Source organism: Drosophila miranda, chromosome XR (assembly GCF_003369915.1).
Source record: "Drosophila miranda strain MSH22 chromosome XR, D.miranda_PacBio2.1, whole genome shotgun sequence".
NCBI lineage: Eukaryota > Metazoa > Arthropoda > Insecta > Diptera > Drosophilidae > Drosophila > Drosophila miranda.
The window spans coordinates 1,338,384-1,363,624 of record NC_046674.1 but is presented as its reverse complement, the minus strand read 5'-3'; the positions used below and the strand labels follow the sequence as shown (position 1 = coordinate 1,363,624).

Below are 25,241 nucleotides of genomic sequence, written 5' to 3'. Positions count from 1 at the left end.
ACGAAAATATTATTGATGTTAAATTCTTCTTGTAGATCTTTGCTATGAACTTAAAAAGAACCACGATATCTTTCACCAGAACTGCGCTTAAATTATTAAATTTTCATTATTTTCGGTGGAATATTAATATACCCCGATTGTCTACAATGGGTTAATCGTTCTCCGTCAAGGGCTGTAAGCAATATTCCTCGATTTTGATATTCATCTTAATATTACAAGCTAGGACTTCCATTCCGGGATGATATTCGTATGGAAACGATAAAAATGCATGCCGTATTTTATTCGACGAAAAATGTAATAGCAGGCGTTTTGCAGATAGTACTCAGATCCGAAAAAAATATATCGACTAATAAGATAAAAAAGTAACGAACCATTATTTTTCTTTATTTAGGATCATTCTTTCCTTTCTTGTTTAGTTTTAACATATCATTGTTTATACTAATCACTACATTTTTTGCCGTCACTATCATTTTTCTTGGCATTTTGGAATTCCAGTTTTTGAAACATCAGACTACATCAAACGCGTAAAAGTTCACGTCAAACCACTATGATTCGCGTTTTGCAAAAAAAGTATGTGAAATTAGATTTGGAGGTAAAGAATTTAGTTGTATGTCGACATTAAGGACTCAACAGTTCCCAGTCTTGTGTATACAGAATCAGAGTAATTATTAGTTACTTCTAAGACAGTGTTTTTTTTTGTAACTTTAATTTGTTGTTATATTTTTTCTATTTAATACAATAAAGAAACCATATTAAAAATATTTTATTTTTAGTTTTTAATTCAAGTATATAAAAAAATTATAAAATTAAAAATTGTACATATATGTATTAGATCTGGCCTTTTTAAATTTTTTTTATTATCTGTCTCTTCCTTTCAATTATTACACGAAGATTAGCCGTTCTATCTCTCTCCTTTTCGCCAGAACTCGCACACTGCACGAGAAAGAGTGTGTGGGATAGAGCAAGAGAGAGAGAGAATGAGTAAGGACGGGGAAGGGTAGCCACACAGCCACTTTCACCACAAATCGAAAATACCGGATATAAAAACCACGATATCTTTCACCTGCGATAAAACTATTCAAATTTCATCCTTTTTAGTACAGTGTATTTTAATACCGACTGGTTTACCAGAGGTAATTCGTGTTTTGTCCTTGATCGGAAATCGTATTCCTCGATTTTGATATTCGGTTGAATATTCAGACCCTCACCCCTGAACACAATTTTATGCGATTGATGAATCAATCTTCCTTTTATTGGACTGCTTATAAAATAAGGTTTAAGCAAAAAAGGTCAAAGCTTGTGTGTTTGGAATATGACGTCATTGTTTCTGGTAATCTCGAGCTTGGAACTGATCTCCGACTATGAAAATTGCTTCTTTGACTACTACGGCTGAGATTTAAAAAAAAAAGTCTCAAAAACCTCCTGGCAAATAGAAACAACTGAAAGCTGAAATTTTAGCCAATTGATGAAAACCCATACATTCTTCATTTTTATATATGTACATATATTTATATATTTGTTGTATACATATGTGTAGATTTTTCTTAATTAATATTAAAATTCTGTTTTCCAAACTGCTTTGCTAATAATGTATTTTACAGATTGACATTTATGCTGTTTTCTGTATATATATATATATATATATATGTTTCTCGATCCCGAAGAAATACATGAGTGGCAGTGCTAAGCTTTTGTTCTATTATAGATCAATGATTTTAGGTGGGCGGCTCGCGAAATCGATGCTTCCAGCCACCTAATCCTTCTTATGCTTGCTCGGGGCCGGTGCCTCGCTTATAACCATCATCTCAGCCACTGGTCCGGGCATTGGTACAGTCTGCTCTGGAGCAGCGCCCCCCCTGCCCCTGCCGCGCTTTGACTTTTTGGCCCCTTTACAAATCGGACACTGGCAAGCTGGATCGTGCTCGCGGCCGCAGGATTCCGTGGGGGCCTTATGCTTTATACCTTTACACGGCGCGCACCGGCAATCTGGATCGTGCTTGTTGCCGCACCTAGGCGGTATGATTGGCACGTACGGGGCACCTGTGCAAATAGGACACCTGTTGGGAGAGCAAGGGACGGGATAGTTAGGAAATTCTACAAAAAAATATTGTTGTTGGAGACTCACCTTCCCGCGACGGAACCCACAGCAGCGACCATCGGAGCCGGATAGATTTTGAGGTACAAACACATCAGACGATGGCATACAACGAGTGTAGGCAGGAGGAGTATGGAGCAGAGAAGCAAACCCAACCAGAATCCGTTCTGAAAAGGGATATGTTAAAGCACAAGCACAATATTTCAGGTGCCGCAGTCTGTACTCACTATGGGATCCACTAGACGGGAACAAACGAAGTAAACGCCTTCATAGTAAATGTAGGCGAGGGGCTGACACAGGCCCACTTTATTGTTTGCCTCCGTAATCACCATATTGATGTACTCCTCCACCTGTTCGTTGATGGCACTGGTGAGATTATAGCCCAGATTGTTGACATACTCCGCGCCGCGCTTTCTGACAAAATTCTCGGCGTTAATTATCGCCGTGAGCAGTATTTCAATGGAGTTGCCAAAGTCGTGGTTCAGGTAAAGAATGAGTGTATCGATCTCCTTCACAACTTTCAGAGCTTTCTTTATGCCACGTTGCACTGGGAGATAGAAGGTTTTGTGGTAGGCCAATGCACTGTATTTGTGCAGAATACTGTGAACTCGACCATCTATTTTTAAGACTGCTTCATCCGTTGCCAAGTCATCCAATAACACATTGGCCAAGACCTCCAAATCGTTGTTCGATAGTTTCAAGCAAAGGTTCTGATCGTATAGCATGCTGTGATAGGTCGAGAGGTTGCTGTTGCGCACCTTATTAAGTTGGATCTTCTCGTCTTCCGTCAAAATTTCAAGCTTCGTCAAATCCTCGGTGAAGACGGGTGCTTCTTCTGGGATATCGGGCAGTAGAATGATGTTGGCCAAGTCGTTTATGTCGTAGATATTATTCGTACGCAGCAGCTGAAATATGGACTCATTTGCACGGCAGGACCTGACTGCTTCTGACATATGAAGTGGTGGCATCACCCACTCATCGCCCGGATTCGTTGGCTTTAGGTAGCGACTCATATCGATGACGGCATCCAATTGGCGGAAAAGTTCATACTTCTCATCTTGTGTTGTCGGTGCACAGGCCCCCTCGTAAGTAACCAGCCCGATCATGAAGTAGAACACTCCGACCATCGTGATGAACGAGAACACACAAAATATCAGGATGATAGCTCTGTAATGTGATGACGAGTGAATATGATGACAATGTTTAAACACCTACAGATAGTCGCACTCACATCAGCAGGCATGAGGCGGCCATGCCCTTGCTGCAAAATCCACTTGGTCCAGGATGAGTCCGACTATAACCGCCGACGCCGCATACCAAGGACGTAAACAGGAAAACTATTATCTACGGCGATACAAGCATTTTAATACCCATAGCATTTTTCGTTTTGATTAGGCATACAACTATTCAGAAAGGCCACTAGCACACTAGTACTAGTACCTAAGGATCTACTATAATTTACGATATTCTCCCATCAAGACTAATGTGGAAAAGCCAAGCTCTTAAGGAGACAGAAGAAATCTATACACGAAAAAAAATCAGACTTTGTAAGCTATAAGTCCGGTCCCTCTAAAGCCGTAGCTCAACCCACACAAACCCATACGAGCTTAAACAATTCCGACTTACTATAAAGATTAATGTGATACATATGATATTAATAGCCCTTCGGTCCGCTCCAAACTTTTCATAGACGTCGTCGAATGTCTTTGTGGATCGCAAGGTGTTCAAGTGAATATCGCTGATTATTGCATCAATCAGGTTGCGTATATTTAAGGCGCGATCATCGAAGATCGAGTGACCTGTGGCGATAGTTCGCTTAAGCGGCGGACCAACGAGTTCCATCTGCTCCTTGATCTTTTCTCGAACTTTATTGAATCGGACCAAGGCCAACTTCGGTATTAGGTTGTATCTCTTCCTAATAATCATCTCCACGGCTTCCACATAGACTGTGGTATTTGGAAGCTAGAAGTTACACAGGAAACTGATATGACAGAAACTGATAGATGACGTGAGATGAAAACAAAATAAATACCTCGTCCAAGTGCAGGCACGTTGACGTATCCATATACAAAACGCTTTTTTCCACCATGGTTTTCTGACAACGCTCTTTGGTATTGCCGCAGTAATGGGTTACTGTGTAGGTCATATCTCTTTTGAGGCCTCGTATTGCTGAAAGAAAAGAGAGACAGGGTACAAAATCTGGAAGATCTGATGGCATGGCACACGTATTGTCCTAGTTACAGTCTCTCAGGTTGGCAGTATAGAAGCGTAACTCCTTCTCCAGATATTCCAATTGCTTCATCTTGGGGTACGCCAGAGGCATACTGTCCAGTATTCGCTCTAGTTCAACCAAAGCATTGCTATCGGAGGCATCCGCCAGGTCCAGGAAGATGTGATTATGCGCGTCTACAAAAAACGAAGGTACTCGTACATATTTTAGCTGATTTCCCGACTAGAACCTACCGTTTATCTGTTCGATGAGGTGCATCTCCAGCTCCTGAAAGTTGAACACTAACAGATGGTGGATGTGGTCAGCGACATTCCTCAAAAATGTACAAGTGTCCTCGCTGCTACGTCGCATTGTCACCCTGGATTCCTCCAATCCGCGCTGCAAGAACTTGTTCGTCACAAACGCAATGAGAAGGCCAAATCTGTGAACACGGAAAGGATGCCAATTGGACTGCCAATGCTGATGACGCTACCCAGACTCACATCAAGCCAATGATCAGCAGGAAGAGGCATATGCCGCAGCACATGCGCCGCCTGCGGTCCGTGGCTGCCATGCACCTGATACAGCCCTGCTTGCACCGTAGACAGCAGCAGAAGCAGCAGTAGCAAACACTGCAAGATATGGTTTGTGCCATTAGAAAATAACGCTCTGGGGGTAGCCCCACTTACGCAATGAATGGTATGACAATGATCGCGGCCAAAAGGAACATCACAAAGAAAAGCACCAGCCAGTACCGACTCATCAGCAGGGACCACTCGTTCCTCTCCACATTCTTGCCAAGTACCAGGACCTTCTCCTGCTGCACCATGATGTAGCCTGCAGATCAGAATGCGAATTCGAGTCAACGTATTGCTGATCGGCGCTCAGCGGAGCCAGGTCTTGACACTCACCGGGGGGAAGAGCTGGTTCGTCGGTCATCACCGTGCCAAAGAGAAAGTGGGTAAAATTGTAAATGGGATTTACAGCTTTTGTGGTCGATGACAAGTCCCGGGAATAGTTGAAGAACCCATCGAATTTGGTGTAGATAGGTTTGGGAAAGTGCACCTGTCCGACCTGCTCGTGCGTCGTACCGTCTCCCTCATAGCCCATGCGCCAAAAATCCGGCGGAACCCCCATATTTGCCAAACCACCTCCGCCTTCGCCTTCGCCTCCGCCTCCGTCTCCGTCTCCACCTGCAGCTGCAGTTGTTTGTCCATCCGTGGCGGCAATGAATGACATAATGAGTATGAAGAGCACGGCCAAGTGACGCCTCCGTTCTCTTCGCGAGATTTTTCTCTTGCCTAGAGGAAGCTCCGACTGGTGATGGCATCCGCCACAGTCGCCTGCCGGACTTCTGCTGGAAGTCATCGTTCAACAGAAAATGCAGCCTAAATTTGGGTTCTGTGTAGATGTCTGCTTTTGAAGACTAATGTGTAGGTGTGTATGCTCGTTGTGTGTCGAGCGGAACATTAATTAACGTGTGCTTGTGTGTAAAAACAACTCAATAATCAAAATAACAGGTAGATCAAAGCCACAGTTGATCTACAGTGAACAGTCACAAAAGCATCTGTTGTGGGGATAAGATGTATTCAAATGGTGTAAGCGCTTCATCAAACAGTTTCTTTTATTTTGGTTTCGTTTAAAACACTAAATTACATGTTAAATAATTTACAATCAAAATGTGGATATCGTTCTCTACATACATACTGTCGTCCTACCCGTCCTTGCTCATTAGCAGCATTCAGAGCAGCATTCTACGTGCCGCATGGATGGGGTGGGGTGGAGGAGGACCTTACACTGTTCCTGCAGCACACTTTGAAAAATATATATATTTGATTTTCTAAAGTACTGTACATACACACGCACATTCCACACTTGGGATTGGTTTGGTTTGTTTTGGTTTAGATTGGATTGGATTGGATTGGTTTGGAGTGGTTTGGAGTGGTTTGGGGACTGACTATCCGTATGCCTCAAGCATCATTGCAACATTTATTTTTCATACTGGCTTTATCAAAATAAAAAAAAACTACAGTGTTTTCGCACGCTAATATTATCATTTATGTCCAGTGCCCTCCTCTATACATTTATCTCATTTTTTGTTTTGTTTTGTTCTGTCGAGGCACACGTGTCTCGACATCAAGATACCCCGGTGCTCAGTTCCTATATTGTATGTATGCGTGTATGCATATTTATATATATGTATACTAGTACAATATTATTCCATTTGCGACTGCTGGAACTCGGTTTTGTTTTGAGTTTACACTTTTTAGATCACTACAATTTGCAAAGTAAAGCTTAGTATTCAGTTTATTTGGATTTTACCTCTTTCTAATTGTGTTTGTTTTTGTTACAACTAAAAATGGTACTAGGGCTATTTGGGTATTTCGTTTAGGCATTTGCTGAATGGTAGTGTTGAATTTTCGCATTTAGCAGAAGGTTTTACGAATTTACAATTAATTTGTTTATTATTTTGGCAGTTTTTGTTCATCTGCTGTGTGATGTGTGTAATTTAGTCCCCAGCCGAAAGGGGAACCCCAGCATTGAGCCACAAAACAAACGAAAAACTGAACTAAATCCTGAAAGCGGGGGTGATGGGTGCTGAGTGCTGGGTGCAAGTGTAACTTTACTGATACTGATGGAGTATCGGCTAAGGTGAAAACTAACCGAAGACCTGAATGGAGTACCAGGCGGCAAGGCAATAGCAGCAGCATGATCAGCAGCATGGGCATCGACGCAGAGACTCTCTCTCTAGAAAACTTAGCCATGGATTGTGGGATTGTGGGACTAACTAAAGCCAAACTAGTTACAGCATTCGTTACAATTACAAAATCGGTTAAAGTTAATTCTTAAATATCTCTGCTTATACGTATGTTTTAGACACCAGCTGCGGTTGTTGCGGTTGTGTGTGTTGCTGTGGGTGTGGGCTGTGTGTGTGGATAGGACTACTACAGCTGCGCCAGCGAATCGGAGCGTATAAGCGGCGCCAGGGAGCTGGGAGCCTTGTGGCCAGATTCGATCTCGTACTGTACATCGAGCGAGGCACCTGCGAAAAGAAAAAATATTTAGGCCAAAACTCTAATCAGTACGGTGTCCCGTTCCACAACGACAGGCAAATTTATTATTGAATCGATATTATTCCGGCGCAAGTCTTGCTGCTCTGGCTCATGGACTATCTAACTTGCTGCGACTCTTGTGGATTTTGAGCTCTCCTTACGTTTCTTCTCCAATTGGGCATTCTGGCCCTCTGGAATGAACGATGCCACGATTATAGCACAGACGACGCACAGGGCGCCAAACAAAAATGGCGGTCCTGGCACATGATGCGATATCTTTTCCACATTCGTCTCGCGACTGCCACTGGCCATATGTAGATTGTCGCGTTCTTCGTTCAGATTTACATTGAACAGATAGAAGAAAACGCCAAACACAGCTGGTCCCAAGCCATTGCACAGGCCCCTCATGCCCGTGATCATACCCTGAACAGCACCTAAATGGTGGATAGGGGATCAAGGATAAGTGTCATATACGAATCATCGAAAGAGGAAACCAAACTCACCCTGACTCTCGGGGGACGCATACAGCGATACGAATGCACTGATGGCGGGATAGGTGATGGAGGCCAAGGCAGCCACAACGCCTGCCGACCACATCATCCTGCGAAAATAATAATGGATACATTCACACAATGCCCCACATCAGCATTTGGCTCCTGGCTCTCCTGACCACTCACCACTTCTGACTGCCCAAGCCGTACCACAGCAGCTGTACGATTTCCAAGGCCAGTCCCACAATGATCGTTCGCTTGGCACCAAACACTCTGAAGGACAGAAAAAGATGACGATCAGGATTCAGAGAGATTCAATCTTCTGTGTGATTAGAATACGTACTTCATAAAGGATCCCAGGGTCACTTGCACTGTGATGCTCAGGATGCCAACGATGGCTATGAAGATGGACACCTCCGTATAGTTGAAGCCCATCTTTAGCTTCAGGTAGACAAACATGCAGGAATACTCCCCAGCCTCTGGTAGATAGGAGAGCAGCACAGTGAGGCACAGCATCAAAACGGTCTTGTCCGTGCCGACCTTTCGCAAGGCCTGAGTCGTCAGAAATGAAAGAAAGCATATTAATTTCTGGCACTCTCGTGGTTCTCCTGGTTGTCCTGGTTCTTCTGCTCACCTGAAATGGATCCGCCTGCTCCCAGCTAATGGGCGCACCCCAAGAGGAGGGTCGCACCTTCTCCGAGAGGCTTTCCGGCACTGCCACCAGAATAAAGAACACATCCAGCAGCGCTATGGCTGTGGATAGAGCAATAACAAGCGTTTCGCCATACGCGTCCATCAGGGCATTGCCCAACGCCGGCGAGATGACCAGACTAGCAGCAAAGGTGGCTGAGGCAAGGCCATAAGCCTTGGAACGTTCCTCCGGCGTGGTCACATCGGCCACGTAGGCAAACACCACCGAGAAGGTGACGGCAAAGGCGCCACTTATTGAGATCATGGCAAAGAACCACGAGGTGTTGAAGGACATCACCGGTATGGGTAGGCAGGTGAAGAATACTGTCACTAATAGGAAAAACTTTCGACCCCAAATGTCCGAAAGAGCGCCGATCAGCGGCGCCGCCAGGAACGACAGGATCCCCTTGATGCCCATGACCAGGCCGTTCATGAGGAACGTATGATCCGGGAATGTCTTGTTCAGTTTCTGCGAGAAAGATGCGAGAAAAAGGTCAACGAGTGGTCACATAGAAGCTAAAACACTTCCTCTCTGCTTACCGATATTATGGGCATCGTTAGGAGTCCCCACGCAAAGAACTCTAGAAATATCACAACCAGCGCATGATGAACACTCGGCTCGCCTATTCCGGAACTCTACGGAGAGAAGATGGAAGATGAGTTAGCCATTTTTAGATTGCCAAGGAGTCATTGGAGAAGGGAGATGGTGAATGGTAAATGGAAGCTGCGTCATCAACACGTCAGCACGAGCAACCGTCACAACGGGCACTGCCGGTCACACTGCCACCCATCAATTGGCGGCTGCCATGCGAGTGACTGAAAATAAATTGTACTAAATTCGAAATTGTTTTCGTTTGTTAGGCAGGCCCCCTCCCCACGTGCGGCCGACCAGAGACCTTCTGGCTTCACAGGGTCTCTGGTCTCTAACCGATTTGTTGTGTCGCTCATCAATAAATAAAATAATAATAAAAAAAAAGCCGCGAGCCAAATTCAATGAAGGAAAATTCCATCCAACATCCGATCCCTGGCGATCGAACGTTGCTCCCGCCGCCCCAGGGGATCGGATGGCTACGATGAAGAATGGAGAAGGAATCCCTAAAAGAACTCGGACACAGAGAAAAACCAACCTTGCAGCAGCATATGTTGCACGCGTAGCGTAGCCATCGAGAGAATCGATTCCGCTTGCGTCGCTGTAGTGGCGGATCTGCGCCTGGAGCCAGCGACCACATCGAGATGTAAGAGGCGGCCGAGTGGGTGCGCCGATGCGTGCTGCCCGGTGCACCACCACCGCCCGTCCTTGAGGAGGTGCCCAGCGACGATGAGGTGATTGCGGTCTCGACAAAGTTGCTCGGATGGGCCGCATACCGCGATGACTGCAGGAGAGAGGCGGCATTAGAGGTGTCGACGTGGCCATGATGGACCTGTTGCCGTCGAGGGCTGCTCCCGCTTACCGTGGGCACGTTGTCCAGGTCCGGCTGATTGATACCGCTGCTCGGTGTCGTGCTGATGCTCGTGCTGGTGGTGGTGGTGGTGGCAATGGAGGCCGAACGGTTGTCCGCATGCAGCCTCTTGAGCGGAGAATTGCCCTTGACCAGCTGCCCGACGCCGCTTCGTACGCAGGTGGGCGGCGACAGCGGTAGGGAGCTGACGGTCTCCACATCTTCCTCGTCTGCCACATCTGCCGTTGTCGGCGTGGAGCTGTTGCTATCCGTGCTCTGGGTGTCCGTCTGTTCGCCCGACTCTGGGTCTGGTTCGGTCCTGATATGCGTGCCGATCAGTCGCCCGCTTGCCAGGGGAACGGAGCTGACTTGCTTGGCCTGCGGCTGCAATTCCGTCTCCGTATCCGACTCCTGCTCTGTCTCGGACTCTTCATCCGGGTCCGCATGCTCCTGCTCCGCCTGGTTCTGGTCCTGGTTCTGGTTCTGTTTCTGGTTTTGGTCCTGGTCCTCCTCCTTTTCCTTTTTCTGCCGCTGGGCATAACATTGCCCGTTACGCATTGTCTCCTTCCTCTCAGTGGCCAGTGGGCCGCGGCTTTGGTCTGGTATTTTCACTCGGTATTGTCCTGGTCACACTAAATTCCATTGCCATGGGCTCTACATGTGCAGGGGTGGGGGAGGAGAGGGTAGTCGGGGATCACAGCTGCTGTCGCTGAATCCTTGGAACAGTTACTTCCAGCTCTTCTCTTGCGTCACCTTGCTCTCAACGGGGCTGCCTCTTCCTCTTCGTCTTCGCTCGTCTGCTCTGCTCTTCTTTTCTTTTCTTTTCTCTTATCTTATCATTTGTTTGGCTTAGATGAGAATATTTCTACAACATTTTCTTGGGATCGGATGTAGTCTGAAGCTTTATCGAGTTTCACGCACTTTTCTCGCTGTAATTAAAGTTCCCCCCACCACCATTTTAAGGTTTACTTATTTGTGGAGCGACTTTTGTTCAGCTCTGAGACAGCACCCCCATGTCTCTCGAATTTCCATTGTGGGTGGTGTCCGGTCTCCGACTCTGCCCCATCCATGACTGACCAAATGGCGCTAAAAAGCTCGGACTAAATGCTGAACAATGCTGACTTTTTAGCACTTGGGCGCGAATTGGGACAGCAAGCATGGATGTGGGGGGCCTTGGATCGAGAGAAAAAGCAGCAGCAGCAGCATCAGAAGCAGCAACAAGCAAACAAAGCAAATCAAATAAAGAAATAATTCAAAATTAAGATTGATTTAAAGGGAAATCGTTGGAGGATCGGTGGAGCTGTGATTTTTATGCCAGAAAAGATGTCTCTTTGTTTGTTTGTTTGTTTGTTGCTGCTGTCGGGACGCGTGGCCTAAATATACACGCACACATACATACACGCACGCCTCGTATAACCCTGGATAACTGCACTCGGAGAAACTTTTTGGCGTTGGTTTTCGGTGGATGCAGAGCGACGGAAAAAGTTCGGAATTTTGTTGATGAATTTTCGGAAAATAATCGCTTTGAATTTTGACAAACATTTGAATAATATACAAACAAATACAAATCGGACTCCTCTGACTTTAATTGGATAGGCCCAATTCTACGGGTTTCTCTCAGTGTGCTCCCGAAGACAGCGAAAAAGGCATTTCCATTCCCCCACTCTTTCTGTCTGCTGGGTTTCAATGCTCGCGCCGCACTGACACGATCACCGACCCACTGGGAGCTGAGAACAACGGTAACAGTGCAATTAAATGTCGACCAACTGTGCGCTTAGAAGAGAGAGAGAGAGCGAAAGCCAGAGAGCGGTGAGCGGACAGACAGAGCTAGAACGGAACAGGTGAGCCAGTCATAGAGTCACTCTCTGTGCTCTCAAGATTTCACTTGTGCGAGTGACACACTGAGAGCGAGCGTGAGAGGAGGCGACGAAGCATCCACCTTGTTTGAATATTAGAGAGCATTGTAGAGAAGACAAGCAACAAGCACAGTTCCGCCTACAAATATACCCTTCTGCGGGTTTTTGGAAATTAAATACCAACTGCACTGCGCTCTATCCCTCCCAACCAGCATATAAGCTAGATCTGTTCGGCTTTAGACCTACAGAAGGTCTGCGAGTATCCCATTAATATAACCTTCCGCTCAAGGGGTGCAGGGGGACCAAAAGTTACTGCTCCAAAGTAAATCTACAAATAGACAAAGCTCCCGAACGATGATGATGCCGATGAAAGTTGGAGCGCAGAGCCGCGCTATTGTGCGGCAGTTTTGCGGGAAAGTCAACATTGAAACGATTGTTGTCGTATTGCTGTTGCAATTAGATTAATGTACTCACTAAACGTGGCAGCCAGAGCAGCTGCTCGGCAGCACTTTTGACAGCAGCGAGCCAGCACGAATCAGCCAGCCGCAAAACAGCTGTTGCCCCGTTTCGGATGGGAGTACTTTTCAAAGTGGAACCGCTGCTTGCGAAAGGGTCAATACATTCGGAAATTTGCATAAATCTCCGGCCCCAGCCAGCTGTCCAACGAGAAGCGCACTCAAGTCAAGTGCAGGCCAAATAAAAGTAGGGATTTCCCCTACTTTCCCCCCCTACTGCCTTGCGGCATCTACATAATCATCCGGGACCGAAAGCGCATCCTGCCAGAGCTCGGGTCCCCCCATCAGCGAAGTCAATCAGCAGGCGGATATTGTTGAAAGCAGTCCTTGCTCATCCTCTTCTGTGGGTCCTCAAATCCAATTTGAAAGAAAAACTTGAAAACTTGGCCTGACATTCGCCTGTGGGGCCTGTGGGGCCTGTGGCCACTGGCCACATCAAAAGCCTGCTCTGGGAGTGACCTTGACAGGCGGCAGATGGATGATGGCAGTCCCCGGTCACCCTCCCCTCCCCCCTCCTTAACGACTGCCCGACAGACACATCCTTTTTGGGGCATGCCGCCGAGCAACAACTACATGGGCGACGATGGCGTAATGATTAGGCAAGAGACATCCTGGAAAACATTTCCATGTTTTCCTTTCATTAATGTCACAAAGAAAAACAGAAACAACAAAAAAAAAAAACAGGAATGAACTACAAGAGGAGGGGCAAAAGATGTGGGCGGTGGCCAAAACCAAGTTGAAAACCCGCCCAAAATGGGATCTGAGCTAATGGCGAGCAGAACGGGGTATTACGTACTACACGCAAAACGCACACATTTCATACGGTTGGAAAAATGTTCCTAAATCAAGAATATGATGGGTAGAAAAGTGGTTCGAGTGGTGTGGGGGAGTGCTTAATGTGTCCGTTCGATTATGGGAAATTTAGTCAGCGTTTCGAAGAATTTATCTAGTATGTACTAGTATTTCTTTCAGTGTATTCAAATTCTTTTCCTCTAATTAATCTTTTCGGTCTTTTCGTTTAGGCCTAGGTCCTGCCTGTGGCTGCTGCTGCGGCTGTGGTCCCTGGCCTGCGGCTGTCCACGTGTGGCGCATTTAGCACGCAAAATTATAAAAATAAAAGGGGTGGCAAGGTCAAGTTGGCGGCTTAATTTTTCCACTCGATTTGGCCAGCCCCAAAAGTGTAGCCTGCACTGGGATAGCAAAGAAGTTTCCATCCCTTTTCGTGCACTCAAATTTTTGCAATAAGCCCAAGAACAGCAGACGTAATGGCCAATAGCAGGCAACTTCTTCATTGTTGTGGTTTTTTTTGCATTCAAAAGTAGGCCAAAGCCCAACGAACGAAGGACACACACACACACAGAGATACTGATACCAATACAAGCTGGAAATAGAGTATGACTCTCCGCCCACACCACCTGTCTCCTATCTCCTGTCCCCCGACTCCTGTCGCCTGGCAGGAGCCGAATTTCATCGCGCCAGGGGCGTGAAGAAGATGGAGCTGGAGTCCAACACTGTCGCATTTTAATTAAAAACCCCCACAAATTGGCGCCAAACCCGGCCACCCACGAGCCTCAAGCAGACAGTGAGCCGGAATCCTCTGATGCAGGATCAAAGCTAAGGCCAAAGGCAGTGCCAATGTGAAGCCGAAACCATGAACGCCCATCATCCATCTCTGTGCTGTTGTGGAAGAGTATCGATCAACAGTTTTTGTGCCACTGGAACTGGATGCCAAATGTCAGCTTGCATACGAAAAAAAAGACATGTACGCCTGTGCCGCCTGCGGGCCGCAGAGAGCTAATGGGGTAACCAAGGTCAGATGGGTGCAATGCAAGAGCAACAGCAACAGCAACAGCAACAGCTGCTGGGTCTCTGTGCCGAACTGCAGCGCGTGCAGCGTCTACGGGATACGCATTATGTACATACATATATATTACGTATACACAATGTGGCACCCCCCCCACATTATCCCCCGCTCGCTTCTGGTACTGCTGTCAGCGCAGCCTGCCGCCTTTTAATATTAAAAATAGTTTGTCAACAACATGGTGGACAGAAAGTGTCAATTGGCAATGTCTCCTGCCATGCGGCAGACTTAATAGCGCGCGTGGATGGGATGGGATGGGATGGGCCACGTCCGTCTTCGAGCGAATAACTAGAGAAAAACTTGACCATTGCTCTATGCCAGCGGCGGGCATGTCCTTGCTCTCAACTGCTCTCCTTATGACTGATGCTCGACTCGAGACGCACAAGCGAATGATGGAAAAACAACATACACATGTACATGTCGTGTGCATGAATGGCCACCGCTCCCCGCTCTATGTTATTCGTATCCTCTACTTATTTCTGGATGCATATCATTTTTCAAATCTTTTTCTAGTAGAGATCCCATAGCGCTTTGCTTTTGGGGGGGTATGTCCCTATTTTTCTTTCGATTCGGGCTATCGGCTAATAGAAAAATTCCATTGCAGACTGTCAAATCAAAGTGATTTTCATCAGGACACGGCCAAGGGCAAGGTGGAAAGTGGAAGGTCTGCTACAGTTGTCTCTCATTGACGTGATTGATAATGCTCCGTAGCACTGCACCGAAAAACCGGCGGCTCAGGGCTCAGGGACCTTGCATGTCGCACCACCAGAAACCGACGAGCACGAAAACCTGACAGTCTGACAGGCTGACAGACTGACAAACACGTAAATCGGAATGGAACACAAACCAATTTTAATAGATTTATGATTCTTAAAGTTCTGCACAAACTGTGTTGACAGCGCAGACACGGCCCAGGCACAGGACTCTGCTGCACTGAAGGCAGTCGTGCAGTTAATTTGCATAAAGAAGACGACGGATATGGGACTGGAATCTGGCCAAAAAAAAAAAAAAAACCAAGTACACAACTTTGGAAATGTAATGTTTCCGTCGCATAAAACCACAAAACAACTTTTGGAAAAAAGAATTTGCAGTAAAAGAACGAAAAAGTCTCCCAGTCAGACGTCACTTTCTGTGTGCCATATACATTTTCGATTGATAATTGTAGCTCTGCAAAATCCTCCATAGCCAGTACATACTTCATTGCTGAGGCTCTTGTCTGGAAGAGGATTTGCGGTAAGGTTAGACTGCGGCATATGCCAAAACAAAGGCCCACACTCCCCAACAAAGGCTTCATTCTGTAGGGGGATCAACCAGCATGGGAGCAGGGGAGCAAGGGAGCAGAACAGCAAACAAAGCAGTGGATGGGCCATAATTTATGGACGGCAGTGTGTTATCTAACGGCTTTTCATGCGACTAGGACTGGGAAGGTCTGTCCTCCGATGTCTCCGCTCTTGGGAGCGCTCGTGTGGACTGCGAGAAGGACTGCTCCCCGTAATTGATTGGCATTAACGGCGCCGGTTGAGCAAATGTTTGGCCCTGGCATCTCAGACTCAGGCTCCGACTCCGAGTCAATCCTGTCAGCGAAAATCTACTGTATGCGTGGCAAGGTTTTTCCTTGCTTTCCCTATGTGGGGGAAAAGTGTCGTGCCATATTTGTTCTTTCGCTCTCGCTCTCGCTCTCTCTCTCTCTCTCTCTCTCTCTCTTACCCTGCGGTGCGGTGAGGGTTTATTGAACTTTGGCCAATGTTGGGTAAATTTGGTTAAGAAAATCAGACAAACAAACGTCCAAGGTGCCGCCATGTGATGGAACGACGGTGGGTTGCCATCCTGCTTCTGCCTGCCCCCTTTGGGACGATTGCAATCGGGGGCCAGCGACTAAGCGGAGTTTGATGTGGCCATAAAGCCAGAGCCCCGGGCCGGAGCTCATTGCCCATAAAAATCCAGGCAGAACAATGAATACATTTAACGACTCCCCCGGAATGGTTGGAGCAGGGCATTATGCCAAATTCTCAGAACATTAGACGGATGCGAGGATGGCTACTGGTCAAAGGGTGGGGGTTGGGTAGATCGCAAAGAGCCCCATGCTCCCCCACACACTACCGGGGACACTACCGATCTTTGTTTGCCATCCATGCGCTCGCCTCAGATCTCTTTGGGCAGCGCTCTCTCCCCTCAATCTGAATCCACTTTGATGGACATAACCTAGCATAAGGCATAAGGCAGAAAATATAACCGTTCGAGCGCCCCCCACATCTTTGGTACAGCGACTGTTTTTGCGTAACGGGACAAACAGCTGAAGGCGAAAGCACGCGTTCGTGCAAGTACGGATTGAGAAGCATTTCAAGTTCAGTTTTTGTCAATTTTCCCCCACGCGTTTGCTTTCTAACAGTAAATTCTGCTCTCATACACACACACATACAAAAAATAAAAAACACTCTATAGATGTCCCATCGCTTCATACGGTGCCCGGGGTGGGGGGGGGGGGTCTATTGTTTATATGGAAGAGGCTGGCGAACCGAGGGGCAAGCTAAACGGATAACCAGGGAAATCGCCACGAAACGAAATGAAAGCGAAAATGTAAACGCACGCAGAAAAACATGGGAAAATCGTGTAGGTATTTTTGTACACAATGACGCTACGCGACGATAGATGCGCAACGATTTGGATTTAGATTTAGATTGCGATTCCGATTCCGATTCCGACTCCGAGTCCGAGCGTGGTGTTCGCTTTTCCACATGCTGCGCCGTACTCAGCTGGAAAAGCGTCTGATTTGTACTCGCTGCCCCTGGGCCTTGCCAAACGAACATTTTCTTTGTGCCACCGCCGCTGTGTACCGTTCGTTGCACGCGACACACCGAGCTTTAAAGGCCAAAAGCTCTTTTTCGGTACTTTGCCACATTTTCCATGTACACATTTCGGGTTGTCCCCTCTGAATTATTCACATTCTGGAAACTAAACGAAGGCGATACAGCATTCTCATCACCGGATGCCATACGGATTGATTTTCAGAATATCCATTAATGGGTATGGCTATTTCCTGGGGTCCTGATTTCATCACAGCAATAGAAATTTCCCTACTCGCCATTACTTTCACTCACCAATACGAGTAGCACACACACACACACACACACACATACATACACACACCCTTGCGCCTTCGATTATTTCACTTTCGTCGCAGAATTTGCTCCACAAACCTGCTTTCTGGCGTGCGCAAAACTTCCAAAACCATGGCAATTGCTATTGTTTCTGTTGTTGCATTTTTCTTGACCAAAGCTTTCCTGTGTTGATCAACAACAGACGTATAAAAGAACCAACTAAGTTTTCAGGCTTGTTGTTAACTGATAAATGAGTCTAGTTATCATTTGGCATATTTATCTCATTTTCATGCACTGCGTTGTCTGCAGCAATGCCGCTGATATCTTGTGTAGAGAGTACTCAAATCTTTTGAGAGCTTCGTTCGCATCGATGGGACTTTTTGGCATTTCGCATTTCGCATTCTGTTCCTGTCTTCCTCTCTGCTTGTTGGCAGCTGGACGATTCGGCGCCATTGCTTTGCGTTTTATGAATGAAGAAGCTTTCTGCCGTGCAGCAAGTGGCAAAAGCTCCCCATGGGGAATATTGTCGAAAGGGAAATTTTCCTGACTCTGTGGTGGCTTCTCGGAAAACTAAGAATTCATTTCGTAGTGTTCATTGTCCCCGCACTAAAGCTCATTTACAGGGAATCTCCTGGGCGAACCGTAACCACTAATAGGTACCCTGTGCAGTAATTAACACGTAGTCAAGGTCGGACGAAAAGCAATTCCACATAATTTCCCCTCGACTCGAGACCCGTAATTAAGCCCACCCGAAAGGGAAAGAGAGAGAGAGAGAGAATGGAATGGAAAGAGAGCTGCTTGGCGCAGGCGTCACGAGCTTTCCATACACACACTCAGGCGAAATCTGTTGCATAGTTTTGCGGGCTTGGCGGCGCGACAGGCAGGCTGCCGCGACTCGGACTTCGATTTCCAGCAGTATTGCGGCTAATTAACATTTTTAGTCAGAGCCCGGTGCCATGGTGTCAGGAATGTGTCATGCCATGTGCGACGGGCGACGCCTGCAGTCGGAGGTGGAGGTGGAGTCGGAGTCGGATGATTACACCCCGACCAGTCCAATGTGTTGGTGAGTGGTGCTGCTGAGGGAGGGTGTGGGCAAGTACTAATGTAATATTTACACGCGCACGCACTGAAGGCAGTGGTGCGGGGTCCCTAGAAATTGGAACACCAAAAGGCAGACAGAGAAAGCCAAAGCTGATTCCACTTTCCCAAGACAGATTCTAAGACGGAATCGGGAAGACCTTGACTAGTTTCATTAATGATGGAACCTATGAAACTGGTTCACCGAGAAAAGCGAGAGTTCAACGCTCGCCCAAAACTCGATTCGAATCAAAACAGAAACCCGCCAGAACAGAACAGAACTGAACAGAACAGAACAACTTCAGCTTCTCAACGAAAACGAAAGTCGACGACCCACCGACCATCGACCACCAACCACAAGTGGTTCCAGTCGGTGAGAGTGAAGAGTGTGTGGCAGGTCATCGATGTTGAGTCGATTATGAAATCTGACACACTTACTCGCACGGGGAACGGAACTGAGAAATGAAATGGGAAATGCCGAGCAGTTCTTAGCACAGGTTTTTTATGTTTTTATTGGGTGTTGGGACTGAGAACATCAAGGCAATCACCAGTTTAGGGCACTATGAAGGGAAAAACCTTGTGATATTATCGCCAATGGCCCACCCACCCAGTTCGCCTGTTTGTGATAAGCGGAATCGCCTGATTTGCCATCGAAATGGAATTTCCGTGCAGTAAAAAACTAGCAATTAGAATAGCGCGCATGTCTGTCATCAAGTGATCCCCAAATTGCTCGATAGAGCGGACGTATTACAATTAAAGCTAATTCTAAACCGCATTTCGTAGGCACGCAGCCGTCTAGTGAGTGATTCACGGCGATATGGGATGATAAGGAGGTCGGTTCCACTATCAGTGGCGCACTTACCGTGAAGATACTGCTGCTCTTGTGGGCCCGATTCCGTATGACCAGGCCCGCCAAGGGCTTCTTTACGTAGATCTTGGGCATCTCGGTGGCAACTTTAGCGGCTACGTGGCTCTTGTGGCTCTCGTGGCACTAGCACAGAACGTTCCTAATTGTTAATGTTTGCACTGGGAAACGCGCCGCACGTCGACGGTTGATTGGTGGGGGAGTGTTGTGTTGGGGGGATGGTTGATTAGCTCTCTTTTTGGCCTGCACTACAGTCGGGCGACGGCTACGGCGACTGTTTATTGAATATTTGGGCAATTTGCATGCATCACTGTTTATGTTATTATAATACTATTATTTGTAGACGCGTTTCTGTTTCTCTATCCTTTATTCAGGCTCCAGGCGCGCTCGATTGTGGTGATGCCTTGTCTCTGGCTCTGGGGCTGGGGCTGGGATTGGTGTCGGTCGCTTTGGTGGCATGCATGCCTCTCGATTTATGGATACACAATCGACCGCATCTGACTAGCAGCACCTGGACACGACGTTCGGTTGAGTATTTACTCTTTCCTTTTTTTTAATTCCACTGAACTGAGAAAAATGCGCTCGTTGCGTTGCAAACACGGACAGAGATGGATGCGTTTTTGGTGCTAAAAAATGCCGCGGAAGGCGCTGTCAACATGTGTTCTAGGGTTGCCATTCTATCGCAACGCAATCGCTAGAATCGCCGTCGTCCCATCCCTAGCAAATAGAGTCACAAGCAAAACAAATATTTAATTAAAAAGGTTTATAAATTGCAACAGAAATGCAAATATTCTGACACAAAGTGTATGTAGAACCACTCTTTCCCCTTCAACTTGAACTTTAAATAAAAACTCTCCTCCATTTCCCTCTTACAGATATTCTCTTCTGTTTTGAGAGCCGAAAAATGGTTCGTATTTTGTTTCTTCATCCCGATTTGGGTATTGGGGGAGCCGAGCGGTTGGTTGTGGACGCCGCCCTGGCCCTCAAGGAGCGCGGTCATGAGGTCAGCTTCCTGACCAATCACCATGACAGCACCCACTGCTTCAAGGAGACCGCCGATGGGAGCTTTCCCGTTCAGGTCGTGGGCGACTGGCTGCCACGGAAGCTCTTTGGGCGGTTCTATGCCTTCTGCGCTTACATCCGCATGCTATATGCCGCCTTCTATGCCAGCTTCTTTATGCCTCAGCGCGAGCAGGTGGATGTGGTGTTCTGCGATCTGATATCCGTCTGTGTGCCTGTCTTGCGTCTGGCCCGTCACCGGCCGCGAGTGCTCTTCTACTGTCACTTTCCGGACCAGCTGCTCAGCGCCAGGGAGGGCCTGCTGAAGCGCGTGTATCGCGCTCCCATCAACTGGCTGGAGGAGCACACTGTTGGCCTGGCGGACAAGGTGCTGGTCAATTCCAAGTTCACGCTACGCGTATTCCAGGACACATTCCGACGGCTGCGAACCGTACCCGACGTTCTCTACCCCTCCATTCACACGCAATACTTCGACCAGATGGAACAGAAGCTACAGCAGCGCTCCACCCTCTTGGAAGAGACCGTGCATCCGCGGGTGCCGCGAAACGCCTTCATCTATCTGGACATCAATCGCTACGAAAGAAAGAAAAACCACGCTCTAGCATTGAAGTCGCTGCGTCTTATGGGAGACATGCTCTCATCGGCGGATTTCAAGCGCTGTCGCCTGATCATCGCCGGCGGCTATGACACGCGCTGTCTCGAGAATGTCGAGCACTACGCAGAGCTGGAACAACTGACCACCGAGCTGCACCTCCAAGAACATGTCATACTGCTGCGCTCACCCACGGACGAGGAGAAGTGTCGCCTGCTGTATGCCGCCCACTGTCTGCTCTACACCCCAGAGAACGAGCACTTTGGCATCGTCCCCTTGGAGGGCATGTATTTCTCCAAGCCGGTGGTGGCCCTCAACAGCGGCGGGCCCACGGAGACTGTGGTGCACACTTCCACGGGCTTCCTCTGCGAGAAGCAGGCGAAGAGCTTTGGCGGCGCCATGTGCCAGTTGTTTCGCGACGAACCGCTGCGCCTGAAGATGGGCGATCAGGGCCATAAGAGGGTGCAGCAAAAGTTCTCCTTCGAGGCATTCGCGGACCGTTTGAATGGCATTGTCCAAGATCTAGTGCCCCCCTCCCGGAAGAAACTTGATTAAAATTCCAGGCAATCTGCAATCCTGAGTCGCATTGGTTAGTGGGGATTGGGGGCGACCTGCAACCTGTAACCTATTCCTGATGCAATTCTCGCTACCATTTAATGTAGGTTTATTCTTTATTTCGGAGTTGCCTTTGGGGGTGTATATAATAGTTTTTATTTAGTGATTTAGGGAGGACTTTTAATTTGGGATGAGATCAGACCACGGGCTCGGACTACTACTCATCGCGCATGTACAGATACAAGTAGCCGAGATCCTTGGGTGGATTCTGTGACTTGGCCACCTTGGTGTCGTTGTAGATGACCCACTCGCCGTTCTTCCGGATGTGGCAGACATAGTGGCCCACCTGGGCCGAGGTGCCCATGTGCGAGATGAAAGCCACCAGCTTGTACTTGCCCGTGCCGTCACGATAGTTGGCGGCGGCAGAAGTGGAAGGAGCAGAGGTCGGCGGAGTTGCCACGGCCGGGGTCTCGTCCATGGGGATGCTGTCGGCATGCGAGAAGATCCAGTCTGTGGCACGCTCCACATTCCCATCGGTGGCCTTGAGGGCGGCCACGGCCTGGCGTTCATCGAATCCCATGCTCATGAGCATAGCCAGGCTTTCCGGATTGGCCATAAACTGCTCGCTCGCGCAGTCGCCGATGCTATTGTTGGGCACCTCGAACGGATCGGAGATGTCCTCGTCGGCAATGTGCTCCATTAGCCAGTTGGAGGCGGCCTCCAGGCCACTGTTCTTGGTGTGGAAACAGGCCCGCTTGCAGGCCTCATGGGGAAAGCCCATATTTAGCAGCTCCGACATGACCGCCTCGTCGAACGTGAACTTTGGCTGCTCGGCGGCCGGTTCGGGCAGTGGCTCCTCACCAGGCTGTAGGCCACCGCCGGTGGACTTCCAGCCGCTCAGATCCAGATCGTCGGGCATGTCCACGGAGACGTCCAGCTTCTTGGGCACCCAGTCGTCGCCCAGCGTGAACTTTCCCAGATGGATCATGAGGAAGTCGGGCATGGTGGCCATGCGTGTGGTCTTCTCTGCGTTCGTTTTGCCATTGATGGCCGTCGAGTAGAACTGCTCGATGAGCTCCGTGCCGAAGAAGCGCTCCAGGCAGGCCCGCAGCGGCACCTTGTGACGGACAATGTCTCGATCGACGAGACGCTGTCCGCTCTCGCGGGCTGCCTGGTCCCGCTCCTGATACTCCCTGACCTCATCCAGATTGGTGGCCTTCTCCAGCGGTATGGGCAGCCGGAAGCTGTACTCCTCGCGCTTCTTGTACTTGACCTTGCGGCTTGCCAGGCACTCCACGCGATCCTCCAACAGGAACTTCAGGGCATCCGCCGGATTCGATTGATTGCGCGAATTGCGATCGAGCATCGTAAGCAAATGCAGATAGAAGTCGTTGGCATCCTGCTGCTGCTTGGTACTGAACTCCGGATGGTTCTTGCCTACAATGTTTTTGAACATGGCCGGCGATATGCCCGACAAGTTATCCGTGTCCAGTGTGTTCTCGACGATGCTGCTGTACTTGCCCGACTGGAGGCCGTTGCCCAGCTTGGCCATCTGTATGTTGAAGTCGTTCGCCGGATCGCTGGGGAACTCACTAAAGTAGCGCTCAGCCCCGGTGCCGACAAAACGCTCCTGGAAGTCAGGAATGACAAAGAGCACCTGCATCACGCTGTTGATGTAGCAGCTATTGCCCAAATTCCGCATTCCTGTGTATCCCGGTCCGGCCATAGGCTGCAGCTCACTATCGCTCTCGGTCAGGGCCGACCATTCGCCGATGCGCTGGTTTATTTCCAGCTCCAGCTCGACCATCGATTTCTCGCTCTTCTTCATGGCCGCCATATTGATGCCAAAGTGGGAGAGATGCTTCTCCAGGTGCGGATCGATGACCATGTCGTCCTCCGGGTAGGAGAACACATCGGACTTGCCGTCGGCGGTGATGGTGCCCAGCTTGACGGCCAGCGGATAGTTGGTCACGCGATAGTACTCCACAGCGTGATCGTTGCCACCGCTGCCATCAAAGAACTTGCGGCCGCAGAGTATTGAGCCGTCGGTTAGATTCAGCCAGAGATTGCTGGTCAAATCGCACTTCTCACACTGCCAACCGGATGGCGGAATCCTCTTGCCGTTATTTAGCTGCACGAGGTTTTCTGCATACTTGGATGCCTGACGGACCTCACCATCCCATGTGCCTACAAAAACGAAAAGGAAGATTCTGCTCGTCAGGAAAACGTCTAGCAAAAACACACACTCACCCATCAGCGTGGCCTTCTCCAGCTTGGAAATTGCCGAGTCCGCTGCCAGAATGCCTTCGATTGCCTGAGACACGCGAATGGGCAGCTCGGGATCGGGATAGGGCAGCTTCTTGTCCAACTCGGGAGCAACCACAATGCTGTAGGTGTCCTTAATCTCATACTTTTTGGCCAAATCAGTCTCATTGTAGCCGCCGTCCACCCCAATGGCCAGGCGAGTGATCTTACTCTCTGGCGGGGCTTCGGCAGCGGCTTCCTTTTTCTCCTGTTCTGCGCTCTCGTCCTTTTTCAGCGTCTTCTCACGCTTGATGTGCAGGAAGACCGCGTTGCCAGTCTTACTGGCATATTCGCGCACATGAGCCTCGCCAAAGCCCAGGAAACTGTGCAGGCACACGTATAGGCCGGTGGGCGTCTCTGGGTTGTCGTATGAATAGACGCACTCGTCTTTGTACACTGGCGGAGAGCTGGCGCCTGAGGCGCAGATCACGTTGACCTTTGATAAATGCTTGCGAAGTTCCTCCATGATTAAATCTGGAAATATTTCTGTATTCGCTAAATATTTTTATGATTTATTGAGAATTTTTCCCAGCTGCCGCTGCTGCCTAGGGATGCAGTGTGACCGTTACCGCGGACTTATCGTTTAAATATACCGTCCGACCTTAGAAATTTACGAAAATATACTGACGAATTCAAGTTATATTTTACATATTCTTCGATTTTGATATTCCGTTGAATATTACTAGCTATCTAGATCTCAGCTTTATTTTAATTTTCTAAAACATTAACTACTTTTAAGTGCTCGCATGTATTGTATTTTGGTTCATGTTCGATAATATGACGGGAGAAATGATCGATGTCTTCACATCCCTAAAGAAAGTGCAACAACAAATTTCGCGAGTCACCTAAGGAACCAGTGCAATTGAATCAGTTCCAACTGACAATTAACAGTATGACCTTGCAAAATTCTGCGAACGACTAAACACAGATTTGTTCAGCAAAATTAGATCGTATTGAAAAAACATTAAAATTCCAGAAACTTCAATATGACGGTTTCTTTAATTTTTTCCATATCAAATCGTGTTTCACTGCATGAATCCTCATATTTGAATTATTGTTGTTATTTTACGGTATGGTACTTCAAAGTCAATCTCATACAATTATCGATTGCCAGTTTCCAAAAGAATCTGTGAGCGAATTTTCTCAGAGAAATATATACTCAAAAAAAATATATTTATGAATACAAATGTTTCAATTCTAAGAATGGGCGCGTTCACCAGGCACAACTTACTCAATGATGGATTTCATATGATAGTGCCGATGATTAATAATTTCCATGCGTACATATCGATATATGCCAAAAGCAACGCATCACATGGAGCGGAATATTTTTACACTCCATCTCAAGCAACGTATGAGCATTTTCAGCAGTATATTTACGGTATATTTTGAAATTCAGACGGTATATTTTGTTGGGATTTCCTCTCTTTTGATGGGATCTTTGTGGAGTTATTCCCATCACAAATTTCTGTAAAACCGTATTTTAAAAACAATCCAATAAAATTAAGTCCTTAAAATTAG

General features: G+C 47.8%; 4 protein-coding genes across 7 annotated transcripts; 1 reads left to right on the top strand and 3 right to left on the bottom strand.

Annotated features, from left to right (window-relative positions):
• Window positions 1-1,533: 1,533 nt before the first annotated feature.
• LOC108153562 (prominin-like protein) lies at window positions 1,534-5,818 on the bottom strand. Its single transcript, XM_017283637.2, has 11 exons — window positions 5,216-5,818; window positions 4,994-5,141; window positions 4,808-4,936; window positions 4,559-4,746; window positions 4,337-4,501; window positions 4,128-4,264; window positions 3,722-4,057; window positions 3,327-3,439; window positions 2,323-3,262; window positions 2,126-2,262; window positions 1,534-2,057 (listed from the first exon to the last, which is right to left on the bottom strand). The coding sequence occupies exons 1-11, from the start codon at window positions 5,670-5,672 to the stop codon at window positions 1,754-1,756; spliced, it is 3,054 nt and encodes a 1,017-aa protein (XP_017139126.1). The 5' UTR covers window positions 5,673-5,818; the 3' UTR covers window positions 1,534-1,753.
• Window positions 5,819-5,910: 92 nt separating this feature from the next.
• On the bottom strand, window positions 5,911-19,874 carry LOC108151758 (hippocampus abundant transcript 1 protein). Of its 3 annotated transcripts, none has more exons than XM_033386875.1 (10): window positions 11,373-11,514; window positions 9,990-10,906; window positions 9,666-9,911; window positions 9,079-9,174; window positions 8,483-9,007; window positions 8,192-8,400; window positions 8,035-8,121; window positions 7,861-7,958; window positions 7,519-7,791; window positions 5,911-7,347 (listed from the first exon to the last, which is right to left on the bottom strand). In XM_033386875.1, the coding sequence occupies exons 2-10, from the start codon at window positions 10,533-10,535 to the stop codon at window positions 7,250-7,252; spliced, it is 2,178 nt and encodes a 725-aa protein (XP_033242766.1). In that variant the 5' UTR covers window positions 10,536-10,906; window positions 11,373-11,514; the 3' UTR covers window positions 5,911-7,249. The 3 variants fall into 3 exon arrangements, with proteins under 3 accessions (XP_033242766.1, XP_017136088.1, XP_017136089.1); XM_017280599.2 differs by having other exon boundaries at window positions 11,377-11,514; XM_017280600.2 differs by lacking the exons at window positions 9,666-9,911; window positions 9,990-10,906; window positions 11,373-11,514 and adding an exon at window positions 19,247-19,874.
• Window positions 19,875-19,941: 67 nt separating this feature from the next.
• On the top strand, window positions 19,942-21,441 carry LOC108151759 (alpha-1,3/1,6-mannosyltransferase ALG2). Its single transcript, XM_017280601.2, has 2 exons — window positions 19,942-20,053; window positions 20,125-21,441. The coding sequence occupies exon 2, from the start codon at window positions 20,154-20,156 to the stop codon at window positions 21,414-21,416; it is 1,263 nt and encodes a 420-aa protein (XP_017136090.1). The 5' UTR covers window positions 19,942-20,053; window positions 20,125-20,153; the 3' UTR covers window positions 21,417-21,441.
• Window positions 21,442-21,513: 72 nt separating this feature from the next.
• Window positions 21,514-24,921, bottom strand: LOC108151757 (ubiquitin carboxyl-terminal hydrolase 5). 2 transcript variants are annotated; one of them, XM_017280596.2, is made up of 3 exons: window positions 24,819-24,921; window positions 23,667-24,194; window positions 21,514-23,603 (listed from the first exon to the last, which is right to left on the bottom strand). In XM_017280596.2, the coding sequence occupies exons 2-3, from the start codon at window positions 24,184-24,186 to the stop codon at window positions 21,634-21,636; spliced, it is 2,490 nt and encodes an 829-aa protein (XP_017136085.1). In that variant the 5' UTR covers window positions 24,187-24,194; window positions 24,819-24,921; the 3' UTR covers window positions 21,514-21,633. The 2 variants fall into 2 exon arrangements, with proteins under 2 accessions (XP_017136085.1, XP_033242765.1); XM_033386874.1 differs by lacking the exon at window positions 24,819-24,921 and having other exon boundaries at window positions 23,667-24,276.
• Window positions 24,922-25,241: the final 320 nt, after the last annotated feature.